We start from the raw sequence: 17,393 nt of genomic DNA, 5'->3' as shown, positions 1-17,393 counted from the left end.
GTTGACATAAACTCGACACAAACTGAGCTTAGTGCTTCCAGGTTTTCCACAGTGGTCTAGCTTCAATTGACTCATGATTTCAACTATATATAAAAATTTCTAAAAATCTCTACAGAAAATCCCCTCATATTGTTATTATATGTGTGTTTTAAATGTTCCAATATCATATTAAACAAACACTTGTAGATTGAATATTGAAAACTAACCAATATATAGTTCAAAACAACTAGTTTACTTATTTCTTAATATTGTTTCTTCAATTTAAATTTAAGCTCAGTTTGTGTCGAGTTTATGTCAACATATTAATTAAATAAAAAACAATATCAGTTTAACATTGTATACATTATTATTCTACATCCTGTATAGATAAACAAAACCAATGTAAGTAACTACACTAAGAAATTTGCTTCGAATTCATTGTGTTCATGGTATCGTTGAATGAGTATGAAATAGTCGCTCAATGGTTTGTTGTTTTCAATTATTTATTTCATAAAGACTGTATTTTATACACTGTTTTGATTTTTATATATAGTAAACATAATGGTATAATCTTTGTTAATTCACATGATTGTTAAATGATTTTAAATTTCGGCTTCATCTCTGATTAACATTTTGTTTTATACTCAGTTAAAAAGATAACGAGTATTTATCCAAATCAGAAGTGTAATTCAATGGTTTACTTAGGTTCCCTCAGGGCCCAAATAAAAAACTATTGATTATCTTTTGAAACATTTTTAAAATGGTAATGTTATAATCTGTGTCTTATTCGTGTGATGTATTGTTTTATGATTATGTTTTTGGGAACACAGAGAAGACTTACAAACTATGAGTATCACTTTGTTAAAAGCATTTTCTACTAGCTGAATGACTTAATAGTGTAGTTTTCATTGTCTTTCTAGAAATAATCATGAAGAGCAGAAACATCAGATGAGCTTAAATCAGACATTACCGTCAGTACCTAACATGACCTAAAGGAAATTTGTGACTTTCTCAACCATTCAACTGAATGTTAGCTCTCTAATACATTTTATTCCGGTATATTAACTACGAATAATTAATCACTGAGTTGTGACTAGTGTCATGTTTGTTTAGCCTTTTCTATTACTGTTCGATCCCCACCGAATACACTGGTTGAAATGGCTAAGGCAGCTTAGGAAAATGTTAATCATGCAAAACATCTAAGCAATAGTTTTTAATAACTTAACCAAAATAACCATATTATTCTTACAAATATATGCTGAATATCTGAAGTAAGCAAATACATAAGTGTATGTATAAAGGTTCGATTTGAGCAATTGATTAATATCGGACATTAATATATGTACGGCATAAATTGCCAAATAAAATTTATAATAATACATTCATCATCAGAAAGCTAATAGCAATAACATTGTTGACTTTTTGTCACTTCTTCATAACTACCTAACTCCTGAGATTACTCAGCTTAGTGATCAAATTACAAATTTGATAAGTTGGATTTTATCAATGTTGGTAACTAAACAACATAACTTCATATACTACCTGATGACCAGTGATCGGATTCACTAAACAGTCAAGAAATCCTGGTAACACATAACATTGCTAATATAGATATAGTGCAAACAACTCATAGACATACTAGTAACATAAACATTGTAAAATAAATGTGCTGAACTGATAAAAGATGAAAAATTGAACGTTCGATAGGAAAACTTGTCATGAGCAATCTTATAAAATATAAAAGACCTTTGTGTACTTTTTTAAGTCTGTTAAACCTAATTTTGAAATACAAACAAATAATCGACCGAACAATAATAAAATACTTTATTTTTCACAAATGCAGCTATAGTCATGAGTCAATTTTTTTCCATTTTTATGATTTCACTGTACACGTCTGCAATCGATGAAGTTTTCAGTAAGCTAGACAGATAAAAATCACTAATTAAAAATGACTACAAACTTCCTAAACAGATCAAATTGATTCAGAGATTATTAATGAAATGAAAGACTGTAAATCATTTAAGTTATATAGGAATTATTGAAACTACCTTGTTTTCGAATGTTGGTGTACAGTCTTATATTTCGCTTCAGTGCTACGGAATTCTTGTAAATGCGATCATATAATAGAGATATGACGTTAACATTAAAGAATTATAATACCCAACTTCATTGTATGGCGATGAAGCAAGTTATATGGTTTATAAAGCGTGGGATATTTCAGTGGTAATTTTTATCTCGAAACGATATCAACTTGAAAACCATCGTAAAAAGCCATAGGGACTATTCAATTATTCCTACATACAGATTTAGGAGTCAGAGGTTATTGTTTAACGGTCCTACACTAAAAAGAAAAGTCTACTCAGTACTTTAAGGTTTTGATGGAAACTATAAAAATTAACTCCAAAAGTTGACTAACATGTAATTAAATCATTTTTGAGTATATTTCTTCGACAAGCTGATGGTGAACTTATAAGCTTTTGTACTGAAATTAATCCTGGAATCAAGTTATTGCTGCGTTCCTGTGCATGTTGTTTATGACTCGGTTTCAAAGACTCTTTGGACTAAATTTAATTACCGTTTACCGTTAAAATAAATAATTTCATAAACATATCAACCAACATTTGGTTCCTAAGTATCGTGACTTGGGTGTATTGATTTCACAAATTTGAAAAGAGTCAAGTGTATTAGTTTGCGAATTCGCATTCACCTCCACTGCTGTAGATATCGTAGTTTATTAATCTAGTAATCCATAAAAGCTAATTAATAACCGTTATTTACAAAATTATCATTGTTGTTGTAACATTAACGTCAGTCAGAGTAACCCGATTCGACATCCAGCAAAACGTCTGCTACCACTTGTTAACATCGATTACAATTCCACGTGACATAGGCTCGAATTTCTGGGAGAGGATGTAGTTCCTCACAAGTAATATCATCTATTTTTTATATGTCATGATGATCGCAACATCCATGGTAAGCAGTGTTTTGGCTTAGTACTTTCAACAGACCCAAAACAAAACTAATTTGCATAATTTATGCACTTTTTTGTTGATTACATACAACGTTAACAACAGATTTCAACTAAAAAAGATCTTCATCGTACTGATTATTTAAAATCCTTTTTTATTACATTAGCATTAATAGAAATGTTTAATAAGTTAGATACACAACATAAATTAACAATAGAAGATAACAGGAACAATTAGCAATAATTTTCATGATAACAATGTAACTCATAGGATGAAAACAATGATTATATTGCATAATATTTAAATGTAACAATTCCTTTATATTAGAATCTACTACTTATTTAGTAACCATAGTGCATGACTAGAATTATAATAAATGATTTTGATTATCAATCAATGAATGATCACTCATTTTGATAATCAATATATCACTATCATTAAAAAACTGTAATCTCAAATAAATCAATAAATTTATTTAATTTATGAAAGAATACATCATAGTGTTGTAACTAATCAATCAGATTACTTTTTTATGTTTTATATACGAAAAACATCACTGGATTATTGATAACCTGGAGAATAGAGTTTGAAAAAGAAAAAAACATTGATAATTGAATCATATGAATACAAATTTTTTTACAGTAAATCAGATTGTTATAAGGTGTAATGAAACTTCTTATTCACAAAAAATAAGCTAGCAGTTAATGAATTGATTTTTTTTGATACTCATATTGATTTCTTGATGGAGATTTTGTACTGATAATGCTGTAGAAAATGTAAACAATTGTAACGTTGATCATAATCATTATTAGTTCACATAGTGATAACTGTTATAATCAACATGTAAATTATCGATTAAGTTTAATTGATTTAATACCATCATTAGACGGTAAAAGACTATCAACTAAACAATTGTTACGTAGTCAGTATGGGATATCCTTAGAAAAATTGACGTCATTTGGAGGACTATCAAAGGTAAGGACTTACCAGATAACCATTTTGTTCCTGTTTAGGACTTCTTAACAGTTCACATCCATGAACCAAAGTGGAACTAAACACAGTTCGAAGTGAAATATTAGTTGATAGGTCCTATTGCATCCATAGACTAACTGACGTAACCAAAATTTAAGGCTCTAAATTTTATCCGAAGTATGTTTATTAGTGCATGTCGTTGAGAAATCACAAATTAGGATGAATTACGTATTTAATACTCTCCAGTTTTTAATAATATCACATCATTTATTCGCTCATTATATAAACTCTGCTTTTCTACTACTTTTATGGATAATAATTAATTTTATTAATTATCTAAAATAAGCATAAGGTTAACTGTATCGTTGATGACTTTAGTTACGTTTAGAAGTTTGCATTCATTTCCGAAAGTGTGGAAGCTTTATTTTCTCTATGAAGCGGGAAGTTATATTTTATACAAAACACTTTCCTAGCTAGTCTAGAATATGGAAACAATACAGAATTATCAATATGGGGGTTTGTGGAGATTATTCAATGTTATTGATATTACAAACCAACCTTAATTAGATATTCATTGAAAACCAGGAATCAATAGACAGTCGATTCGTTCTAGTATGGTGCTTCTCATCAGTGCACATTCCCTGACCCACTGGTGATCGAACCCACAAGGACATAGCTTGCGGTACTCTTGGTTCTCAATGGCTTTGTAACTTAAGTGAGTACGTGATATTAAGAAAATACAAGACTATCTAACAGAAAAATTTTTCAGGAATTGAGAGCAGCTGGTTTGTGGCTAGAACTAGAATGAAAGGCTGAACTCAGATATAACTTAGTGGATCACTCATTGGAATTTTCACTCGAAAGGTGTTAGATCAACTTTCACTTTGAACAACAATGCTAGGTTGTATGTACGTCCAACTGATGGACCCCAAATAAAACGAAATGCATGTCTTGGATTCCACTGTTATCTATGATCCATCTATTATAAATAATTTGCAACCTAATGTCTAAACCGAAGAAGTATGCATTGGATGCAAATATATCAACTAAGAGTTATCAGAATTCAGTTCTGAATATTGACAAGGAGATAACACCAAACTATAACACGATATTTCAGAAATTGTATTGTAAAAATTATTGCGTATTACACTTTAAATTTATTGGATAATATGGTGAATGATGATTATTGTGTACATGGAAGATTTGTATCCAACATTATTAGATAATGATACTATAAAATGAACTGTACACAGATGGAGCACTGCAGATTACTTTAGATTATTCAAGGTTATAACTTCTAAGTTAAATTTAAATAGTAAATCAATATAACTCATCATTTAATCATTTTAAAGTTAGCTTCCTATGGTACATTACAGTCAGCACTCCCAGATATTATCCTTTAAATTCCTGTAACCTTTCAGTTACTAACCTTTCGAGCAGTATAAATGAGTACTTGTTCATTTGAATGTAAGTTATTTACATAATTGTTTACTGGTATAAAAACTCTGAAAAAACGTATTTTAGTATAAAAAGAATAGTCATTCACATTATAGTTACGTTTACCTGATTGGGATGTATCGCAATACTAAGTTTGAACGCATTTCGTAACCTCAAGGAAACCTCAGTCACAATCTACTACTATTTCAAATCCTTATAATTCCAATGGAAGAAAATCATGTGTAGATTGAATAAAGTTAGGATCCCTGAGTTCAATAATAATAGCCAGCTAACTCAGTTAACATTCAGATTAAATCAAATGTAACTGAATGCAATAGCTATCCATCACCAAATTACAAATTAAGGAGTCAACAGTCAAGGACTCCCCAGAAATTCTATGTTTGATTACTTCAGATGATTGTTGTAGACATTAATTAGAGGTTTCAAACTAGTACAAGATAACGTCTTGGAATATATTAGTGTTGAGGATTTTTCATTTCGTAATGACTTCAAAATAACAGGGAAATGCAATGTATTGGAAAATAATGTCAATCTATAATGATTTTTTATGTTCCGTATAGTAAATTTTAATTAGTTATACTGTATTTAAGTCTTTCCCATTATTTGATCCCTACGTCTTCTACATAAAAAACGGCACAAACATATTCAGACTACACTTCCATCAACATCTTACAATTTCTTATTCTAAAATCCATGGAACAAGTAAAACTAAACGCAACTATGATTAAGTGGAACCAAAACAGACGACGCTACTGGTTTTTATGTTGCCTATCTATTTAACTAACCGATTATATCTAATTAGTTTACTTGGCTCCACTTATAAATTGCAAAAATAATGATTATAAGCTTGTTTACTAGCTCAAGTGTAGCCTGTTACTAAAGTAGAGGAGAAAAGATTGTTGACATAGGTATTTGAAAATCATAAACCACTAAACAAGTTTTGTGGATTTTAATTAGAACATCTAGTTTCATCAAGCTAATGAAAAAAAAACTATTTTTAACAAAGAAAGCCAAGAAAATGTAATTGAGTGTTGGGAACTGAGTGTTATCACTGAACAGTACAGTATTGTGAACAAAACGTTTTCATTTAACAAATAACTCATTACCCACTGGTCGGTAGATATTTGAAGTTAGGAGTAACTGAATTTAAAAAATAATCTATTTGTATTGTTATGATTAGATATTTGGAAAGCGTCCAGTGTCAACCTTTCATACTAAACGAATGATTTTCTGAGTTAAGAGCAACCTGATATCCAATTCATCAAAGAGAGATTCGCTCATAAATATTCCGATTCATTTACCCTGAAAACAATGTAAGAAAGTATACAAATGATGTAATACCTAACGAACTAGATCAAAAGTATGATTATATTGTTCATTAAATTATTTTACATTGTTATTATGATTTTAACCCGCCAATAATAAGCAAACAAGGTGCTTCATGTATAGAGACCAATCACATCTAGAAGAAGTTGTATATTATTGCTAAGTAATGGAAACTACGTTTATCGTTATATTTAACTAATCTTGTTTATCAAATTTCGTTCAGTTCATCTACATGGTTTTTAAATTATTTGTCATTGTCAGTAATATAACTATCAAAATACTCATCTAACCAGATCCATATCCAGGGAAGATTTCTTATAACTATTTTACACTACCAAATAATATCAGCCTAAGAACTACTGTTAACGTTATACGTTCTAAATAGGTTTTTCCCTCTAACTGAGGTCATTTCTTTTAACGTTAAGGAACGTAGTGATCATGATACCGTCGAACTACTGAATTGATATTCAATGATCCTACCTTTAACTTCAGTCAACTAACCATTCATCTCATTTTGTATCTCGCAACATCAGTGGATGCCTTCCACAAGTACAGAGCAACTGATTTCAGAAGTCGAAAATGCACAACAGAACTTCCAATACTCTATCTCAAAACTCTTAGCTAATAGCCTTCATTTCAAAAATTAAAGGAAAATTTCCCGTAGTTTTCCTATAAATCAGTTGCAATTATGAAATATGTAAGATTATTAAGTTAAATGAGTATGGGTGAGCGACAGTGGCACACTGATGGGAACCTAGTGTAAGGTGTTAACAAGACATCAATTAAATTTTATGATACGACTATCAAGTATTTACAGTTTAGTGTACAATCTTCTTAATTAACCCATATAGGTTATATAATGTTGATCATATTTCTTAAAAATAAACCTACTTTAGGTTGTACAGCTAAGGAAATATAAAATTATAACAACTTTTATCGGTATCATTACCCTGACATACTATACCAGTAACCTTGTTCAAATAATTCTGCTTGTCACACCTATCTCTTCAGCCTACAACACTTGTAAACACTTTAAACACTACGTTGTTTACATCATTCATAAAGTAAATATCTGTTTAGTATTCACAATATCTTTTTCGATGATGTATGTTTGAGCTGGTGTCCTTCGTAAGTATATTTGAAAATATTGTTATTCACATTGTTACATGGAGGTTGGCTTTTCATGTGAAAAATGATTTATTTTTATTGTTTTCTATACTAACTCTAATAAATACAAACAGTAAACTACCAAGAAGCACATGTTCTGTCTCGTAATATTTGTAGGTTATTTACCTCATGTAGTTTTAACTCTTCAATTCTGTACGACACTACATATTTAAAAAAGATAATAAATGTGAGGTGAACTTTATTAATGAGCAGTGTATACATATATATGAAGTTTAATTACTTGCTAACTAACAATATAATTCGTACAAATAATCGATGTAACAACAAGTGAAAATGAAATGTCATAATAATAATAAGATTCAATTCATTTAGTATTGTTTGTTTGAATCTTCCCATCGATGGTTTGGACTGCAACTGGTCAGTCTCTAATTGACATATGTGCATTCTGTGCGTATTGCCTCGATATAGCCTTAATTCACAAGCATTGTAAGGAAAGATGGGAAGATTCAAACAAACGATACTTAATGAATTTAAACTTCAGCCCATCGCACAAGCAAGTGGCTATCAGGACTCAGTGGCCGAGTGGATAACGCGATGGCGTTTGAAGCGAGGGTACTAGGTTCGAGTCCCAGAGGGGACAACAACTCTGAGATGCAGGCTCGTCCAGCTGACGAGTCCCAAGTAGGACGAAATGCGCGTCGTGGATTCCACTGCTAGCCACTATCCATCTTTGCTTACAATAATAAGATTAGTTTTCACCGTATATGATTTCACTAGGAGAATCATGTTAAAAATTGAAGTGCAATCGATTCCTGTTCTGTTTTACTATGTAACTTTACAATAGAACTTACACACGACACTAAACAATATCCATTTCAGAACTTTTAATTCTTACGGTGACTACAACTTCTTTAGATTGCTGTGTTGAAATTAAATGACTGATATTTTCAACTTCAGTCAACATAGCATAAAATTTCTATTCATCTACCTTGGTGTTTTGATTTCAGAATTCGAATATTTCGTATTTTACAGTGTCAGCGTTTAAGTTCATTAGTTTAAATATTTCCTAAAAGAGTATATTCTTCATTAGAACCATGACAACTCATTTTGTTTATCGTAAAGTTTATCTGCACATAAACTATTACGTGGTTTCGATTAAGGCAAGAATTACTACAATAATTAATTGAATGATGATGTATATTCAATTAAAAACTAGGTATCATTTAAAGCCATTATTATTATAAAACCTAGATGAAGGAAATTTATAAGCACCAGATAACTGTTTTATCATAATATAGGAATACGTGTCTCTAGCTACTAGTAGCACTGGATTGTAAATTCATAGATTTTGTAGTTGTTAAGTAGACTATTTTCCAGTATATTTGAAAGCGTTTTTAAAATTTTAATATCAATTCAAAACTAGGTATCATAAACTACCTCAAACAAAATAATGATCATTGATTAAATTACATAAACTGATGGTGAACAACTTACTATGTTCGAACTAGATAAACTTTCCATTTAATTTACACATATTGGTATTGTGGGATGTACTACTGATGTCGACAGATATAAGTAGTATGTATCATCAATAGAAAGTGAAATATCTGGCAGGAGAAGGTTAAGAAGATCGAAGAGAAGGGAACGAGGACAGAGAGCACTTAGTGTGGAAACGAAGGAACAATGAAGTCTGAGACGATTAGATGACATTTTGCAAATGAAGTATCACTATATGGTTCTCAGATTTTACTAAGACATTCTGTAATTTTGTGTTTAAACACATTTGGTTGTGCCCACTGGTATTCTCATTCAATAATTTTGCATAGTAATTCGTTCAATTTTTGTGTGCTATGTAAATAATATACTAGTCTAGTCATTTTAATTTAAAAAATGCAATACGTTGTCGATATACCACGTAACAGAAGATGAAGTAAACATGTAAATACCTGAATCACTTACTTTTTATTTATTTATTTTTGTTTCATCTACAGGTCAGGTAAAAGTACTTCAATATTTTGGTTTTTTTAAGTGTTAATTTTGTTGTCTTGTGTAAAATTGTTTCACATAAATCTCTAACTAAAATTGGAAAGGATTTGAATTTTTTTTTAACAATTTAAATTCAGTCATAAATTATGACCTTAACTAGACTAATTTTCTTGTGGTAATCGTTTTTTGTGAACAGCTGATATTATTTATGTTAATCAAAAGAGTTCAATATTTCTTGACCTAATTATAAAAATAACTAAGTAATAAACATCAGTATAGGATTGTAGAGATTGCCAAGTGTAGATTCAATAGTGACTAGCTTCAGGATGATTTTCCTGGAGTTCTAGTGAGAAGCTGTGACCAGTGAAGTTCAAACGTGTCTGTAGCGAGGAAGTGACTCACTGAAGACAATAATGGACTGTCGCGCAATATCGCGGATTGGTTGAATTTAAACATTAACATCATTGGATGCCGGCTCAATGGTCTATAGGTTAAGCGTCCGCGCTCAAGAATGAAGGTCCTGGGTTCAAGTTCCTTTGGTGTAGGATCGTGGATATGCACTGCTGAGGATTTCCATACTAGGACGAAACGGCCGTCTAGTACTCCCAGGTTTTCAATGGTAGTCTAACACTGATCCATTCATGATATCAATTTAAGTGATAGGCACCCTTTATAATGCATATTATGATAATTGTTTCAAAGTGGTATTCAGTTTGAAGTTAATAATTATTCATCATATCTGTCCATATATTGAGTACATTTCATTGTTGTTGAGTCCTTTGAACTCAATGGTTTAACTGTAGGGCTTTCATTGTCGTTCTAAACAAGATTATCTAATTCCACTTCATGTATACCTAATTTCTGTATAACTGCATCATGAGTAAACTCAATTTACAATATGTAAATGGTTAATCCTAACTAGAAAGGTAATATGAATTACATTAAGTTTTGTAGACAGGCTTCTTCATGAAGTTACACTATCTGAAGAATCTGAAGAACCAGTTATCACTGGTCACTTGATCGTTCTGGTGTAAACCTTTCAAGTATAATTACGAAATAATTTATCTAATTTTTTTTCATTTTGATGTTCTCGTTAGAACTAGTATAGTTTAAAATGTAACAGTATCCTACAATTTAGACACAAATGAATGACTTGACATGTTAAATTAACTTACTGACTCAATCAACTAACACACAGCATCGAACACATATGTATACACATACGTTTCACTGAAACATAACCTCTTATTAACAAATAGAACTGACAATTTCAAACTAGTTTTTCCTAGATAAAAACACTAACTAGCTACATTATAAAAGAAATGTCAATAAAGTTTGTTAATTAGGAAACATAAAGAAAATAATCTAATCATGGTTGAAATATAAAAGCTATGTAGGCTAAATCATATAACTATTACTACTGCTACTACCTATTTGCATGTATTCAAATGAATTAATGTTTTTATCTGACAATAAACTAGAATAATCACAGAAAATACAACATTTATTTCCGCCCATTTTATCTTAGTATGAAAGGAAATATAATAATTATAATAATATTAATTGAATGTATACTGATCTAAACTATGGAACATTGTAATATACTCACCAGTCCAGTAAACAAGAAATATTAAGACCTTGTCTCTAAGTTCCTTTATCATCATGCAAAGCACTATACATATTCTAAAAATAAAAGGTTAATGACAAGATATTTTACTTAAGGTCATAAAATAGATTGTTTCAAAGTTAGTTGCAGAAAATCTGATGCAAAGACAATAAAAAAAGAATGCTATGAGCTAAATTAGGAAAATATGACCAACAATTGAGCCCTTATCTTATTTGTAAATTTTTTCCCATGACTAAATGATTTAATACTTGAAGACTACCGCCTCAGTACCCTTTAATAATAATAATAATAATAATAATAATAATAATAATAATTGATATTTAGTAAAGGAAAGGGAGTGATCATGGTAATGAATAATTTTAATTTAACAAAAAGCAAATAGTAAACTGCAACTTTTGTTTGGTTTCATAAGGAACATATCATTTCTTATGTTTTCAAATTAAAAATCTATTTAAATAGTAGTCGTGATTTAGATAGAAAGCTTTAAATCTGTTTAAATTAACTTGTAAGCAGTGTATGCTGTCCTAATGTCCGATGGATTCATTGGGACCGGTCTGCATATGAGTTCTTCAAAGTGGTCTACCCACCCGTTCCATTGTTCTTAAATCTCGGTAATTGGATTGTCTTCTTTGTCCTTGCACGGTTTCTCTGGTTTACCATATTTCCTTACCAGTTTCTTGGTCGTATCAAACATTTGTGACAAATTTACTTTTCCCTCAGCATTTTCCTCTGTCATTGCTATGTCTTCCTCGTATTGCTGCTTGTCTGCTCTAATGCTCTTCTTCACTTGCTTGTTTGCTTCTGTGTATTCAGATTGTGGCTTGACTTTCTTTCTTTTTGTTCGAGTGTTGCTAATTGCTATCTTCGTGTTCTTCCTTTCTTTAATCTTGTCTCGGCTTTCGAAAGAGATCCATTCCTTATGATGATGCTACTTGAAACCCAGCACCTCCTGACACGTTGGAGTTAATGCTTCTTTAGTACCTTTCCAGTTGTCCTCCCTAATAGTTTCCTCTTCTTTGAGCAGATCTTGCAAGGCTTGGAAACTGTTGTTGAAATCTAAGTTGGATTCGTTGAGTTTGTCAGTATGTGGAAGAAAGGCTGTATTGAACCTTTGTAATGCTTTTTCTCCAGTTTTCCATTGCTTCTTTAGCTTCAGTTTCATCTTGGTAACCACAAAGTGATGATCTTAAGCTATGTTAGCTCCTCTCTTGGTTCTTGTGTCTTCGATTATCTTTCTGAAATTTTATTAATGCAAATACTATCTATCTGATTCTCTGCAGTGTGATTCAGTGAAACCTATGTAGCTTTGTGTATGCGTTTGCGTGGGAATATTGTGCCGTCTGTAGCTAATTTGTTGAATGCACATATGTTTGCGAATCTCTCACAATTTTTGTTTCTTTCTCCTGGTCCATGTTGTCCCATGATATCTTCATAACCATTGTGTTCCATTCCAACTTTGTCATTTAGATCTCCCATCAGGATTGTCAGGTTCTTTCTTGGGCACTTCGCTAAGATCGATTGCAGCCTCTCAAAGAACTGATCTTTATCATCGTCGTTGCTATCATTGATGGGTGAATAACATTGGATAACATACATTGTGATCCCCTCCTTCTTTGCCTTGATTATCCTGTGTCCATAAGATTCCCATCCTATAGGTGCATTTCTTGCTTGTTTGGACAGCATCAGAGCAACTCTCTGGGTGTGTGAAGCATTTTCCCCTTCGTGACCGGAGTGTAGCATCATCTCTCCCGTATCTAGCCTTTTCTGTCCAGCTTGTGTCTAATGGGTTTCGCTGATTCCAAGTACTGCCAATTCGTATCTCCTCATTTCCATTGCTGTTTGACTGGTCTTCCCGGCCTCCCACATCGTTCATACATTCCATGTACCTATAAAAATTGTTGCTCTGGTTGTTAGAAGGGGCACCAGCGTCCTGACTTCCGAAGAATTTCGGCTTTCGTCTTTAGGCGTCATGATTCCTTTAAATGAAAATCCTTCAAGTCTGAGGGCAGAGTTTAAATGGTTTAATTTATTTGTTGTGGCTAGCGTTTTTTTTGGTGAAGTTGTTTTCTACGGAATGCCTAACCGTCTTCCTTCACCCGGGTTTGTTACCGGCGGTAACCCTAGATAACTACAGTCGGAGTTGTAAGCAGATCTAATTTCTTTTAATTTTTCAGTCACTGGAAAGTAACTTATAGTATCATTTTATCTAATCCTGAGTACTTCATTGGATTACCTCAAAACTAACTATCAAATGTGATGAATATGTTAGCTTAAATAGCTCTGTAATGTATGCTGCTAATACTGACACATAATTAGCATGTAGCACTAGTTGATAGTGGAATGCCTGACAACAGAAGATTGAAATGAAAAGAACAGAAGGGAAACCGGAGAGCAAATAAAATAAAAACAGAATTAGACGAATAATGGAGTACGTAAAGAACAGCTCGAAGAAGCTGTAAAAATGATGTATTTAATGTATGATTTTCACATCCTACTAAGCGATTGTATGACCTTACACTAAACATTAAATTGGTTTCCCACTAATTCTTCGTTCACTACTGGTTTACTTCGTTTCTGGTGAATGATGGGAAAATCCATAAGGTTTATCACATTATCTTCGTGCATTTTGTTATATATCAAGAAGGTCTATTTGCTAACATAAGGGAGTAAAGTTTCTGAGTGACACCAAATCGAATGGTTGGGAAAGAAGTAGTTTCATTCAGATTGCATAAATATATAATGTTTACACGGATATACATGATCCTCATATTTTCATATTCAAATCATACACTATCAAATTTACATTGTTTTAAGCAAAGTCAATGCCCTAGTAGTCGATCGCAACTCTCAGATTTCGAATGATTTAGAACTTATCGGAAAATTCTAACAAAATTTATGGTATATATTCTTAGCTCACAGAAGTTTGAAAATATAATGTCTTTTCCGTGTTTAATTATAACTAAAATAATGAACTTCTAAATACAACAAACCTGTATATTCAAAAAAGGATTAATTTATACCACTTCACGTATACACACATATACTGCAAAGCAACTAAGATACATATCGTTTCTGAAGGTGTATACTTTTTCTAATTGTTTTCTAAAGCATTCACCTATCATTTGATTATGCTTGTAAAGTTTTTTTTAAAAACAGCACTTTCATGACGTTGTGTAAGTGTGATGTAATGTCATCAAATATCCTATAACTCATACATATTTGAAAACAAATTTATGCTAAAATGCAATTAACTGTAGTGATATACTTCCTACTGTTAGTGTTTTCTATATTTTTTATTGTAATGCATTGAGGAAGAAAAGAATGTTAACAATTTCATACACACAATGAATAATAGTTGGTAGTTCTTCTAAAGAATATATCGGTTTAAAATAGAAATTCTTACTTGCTTATTTGATTTAATACCAATGACCTTATTTTTTTTGTCATTGTTAACTTAAAGTCTGTGAAAATGTCCTATCTTATTGTGTAGGATGTATAAAATAGATGAAGTTAACAATAATTCAGTGAAATAAATAAACTCTCTGTTTTCATGATTGACCTATTAACATTGTCTTACTTCATTCATTATATCATTTCATTCTATGAATATGTTAAAATTCTTCTTCTCATTTATAATAACTAACATTTATTTAAATTCACTTGGTATTGTTTGTTTGAATCTTCCAATTGACTTTTAGGACTGCAATTGATCAGTCTCTTATTGGCATATGTGCATACTGTGCGTATTGCCTCGATATAGTCTTAATTCACAAGCATTATAAGCAAAGATGGACGAAACGCGCGTCCTGGATTCTACTGTTACCCACTGTCAATGGGAAGATTCAAACAAACAGTGCCACTATCCATCTTTGCTTATAACATTTATTTAATTGTGAAGTCACACCAAAACCTCTCATCTTAGAGTTCTTTCTTTGATCTTTAGTCTACAGTATGTTTCATAACTTGAAATTAGTTCAATCATTCAGTTATTTGTGATTAATTTATTTTTTGTATTATTACAAATAACAATCTGTAATTTTTACTCACTGTACTCATGAGTTTAATTTTATTACCGTTGATTTTCGTACTGGTCCTTTGACATTGTGTAGAATGAAATATGATATCTTTAAAGATGACTTATGTTGTTTCTGTCTATCAGCAGGTTCTAATTGTTGGATCGCTATAGAATGGAATTCAAAATCAGTAAATATCTCAACACAGTTGCTTGTCTCATTGCTAAACATGTCCACTGTCAATTCAGGAAACAAAATTACAATTTCCCGATGTTACTGCTTATAAATGTTGCTCACTTATAATCTTTCTCACACCAGAAATCATGGTTTTACAATGGAACTCTGTGTAGTATTTCCCTGCAAATGTCAGGAACATTTTGCATTTGATTTATCCTGCCTAATACAAGTTCATAACGAAAAGTTATAATGATAAGCAGTGATTATTATTGTACAATCTAATTTTAGTACCTAACTGTATATAAATTAAGAGATTTACAGAGTAATACTTCAGTTTTTTAATATTCATCGTCGTCTACAAGGGTCTACTATACAGTTTTTAGTTTCAATGCACCGAACAATGATGTTGTAAATATTTATTTTCTCCTTTTGAGGTAATTTAAGAGAACTCATTGTCTATGAAAGTTATGACCAGTTATTATTTCCTATTTTATGAACTGAGTATACTATCATTAGATTGATGGGGAATAACTATTTTTATTTGGATCTAATTGCTGTTAGACTTTAAACACTAGATTAAGATTCTGAGTAGGATCAATTTTTGTAAGCCCCAATCTTACTTAGACATGATAAGATTTAGCCTCTATTCTACATTATATCATTGTGATCAAAAGTCTTTATTTGGGACATCCATTTTAAGTGTATAATCATATGTATTTTTGGTTCATTCTGAAACTATTTTAGGCAACAACCATTAAATATAGTTTATTTATTTATCGTTGTGATTTTTAAATCATTTACCATTGGGAAAATGGTTTCCTTCAGAAATTAACGTTATATCTATTGCATCATAGTCAAGGGTACCTAAGAAATTCAAATTAATGCTTTTTAATAGATCGGACTTATGATTACCGGATTTTTTAATTAACTTACTTCGTAGTTAACCCCATTGATTCAAAATGACAGTAGCTAAACGTTGGATTGAGGCAGTTCTTTATATAAATTAGTGTGTTTTTTTCGAAAAATTCAAGTTTCCCTTTCTCAAAAAGAAAAGCATATTACAACGAAATCCAAACTTTTGTTCCTCTAACAAGTATTTACTTGATTTGTATTTTCGATTTTGAGCAACATAATACATTTATATCGATTTATTGCATTTGTAAAGATGATTAAAATAAATATATGACGATGTCGATATTCAGTCATAGATATTTTCATCCGAATTTAAACATAGAAACAATACCTATAAGTTAGTGTGAATGTGGACTGCCAAAAATTCAAAACTTGTTCTTCCTTGTTTTCAGTTGTTGTGGGTTTGATTTTACATTTGTTGTTGAACGTTTCTTACAATTACACATACTTTTTTTCAAATGCTTAAGTAGATTTTCATTGAAATAGCAAAGCGATCTTAGTTACACAAGTATTGAAAATTTGAGAGCACTGGACAGTCGTTTCTTCATAACATGGGACTTTTCATCAGTACGTGTCCACAAACTCGCAACCGGAAATTGAGCTCGGGACCTTCGGTCTCTAGTACAATGTTTAGTCTCAAGACCGCTAAAGCCGGGATACATTAATGTACAAGTCTAACTTCAACTAGTCCACTTAACCGGATAATGTCTTAAGTACATATCTTTAAGATGAAAGTAAGCAGGCAAATATCATACCTCAGTAACATTAAAAGTGTACACATCTAAAGTTATCTTGATGGATAATACAGACATAATAACAGTTTGCTTGTCAAACTTAATTAACCAC

General features: G+C 31.2%; 1 protein-coding gene and 1 non-coding gene across 2 annotated transcripts; one reads left to right on the top strand and one right to left on the bottom strand.

Moving 5' to 3' along the window:
* Window positions 1-2,390: 2,390 nt before the first annotated feature.
* On the bottom strand, window positions 2,391-8,093 carry Smp_197120 (membrane associated guanylate kinase inverted related; the record flags this gene model as incomplete). The annotated part of the gene is made up of 3 exons (XM_018792000.1): window positions 2,391-2,540; window positions 5,350-5,425; window positions 8,014-8,093. The coding sequence occupies 3 exons, from the start codon at window positions 8,091-8,093 to the stop codon at window positions 2,391-2,393; spliced, it is 306 nt and encodes a 101-aa protein (XP_018644904.1).
* Window positions 8,094-8,401: 308 nt separating this feature from the next.
* Window positions 8,402-8,472, top strand: Smp_tRNA_02119_Pseudo_TTG.1.1. The gene has a single exon. It is a non-coding gene (tRNA).
* The last annotated feature ends 8,921 nt before the right edge of the window (window positions 8,473-17,393 follow it).

Source organism: Schistosoma mansoni (genome assembly GCF_000237925.1).
Source record: "Schistosoma mansoni, WGS project CABG00000000 data, chromosome 1 unplaced supercontig 0010, strain Puerto Rico, whole genome shotgun sequence".
Classification (NCBI taxonomy): domain Eukaryota; kingdom Metazoa; phylum Platyhelminthes; class Trematoda; order Strigeidida; family Schistosomatidae; genus Schistosoma; species Schistosoma mansoni.
The sequence above is the reverse complement of the archived record's forward strand: the minus strand, read 5'-3'. Positions and strand labels throughout refer to the sequence as shown.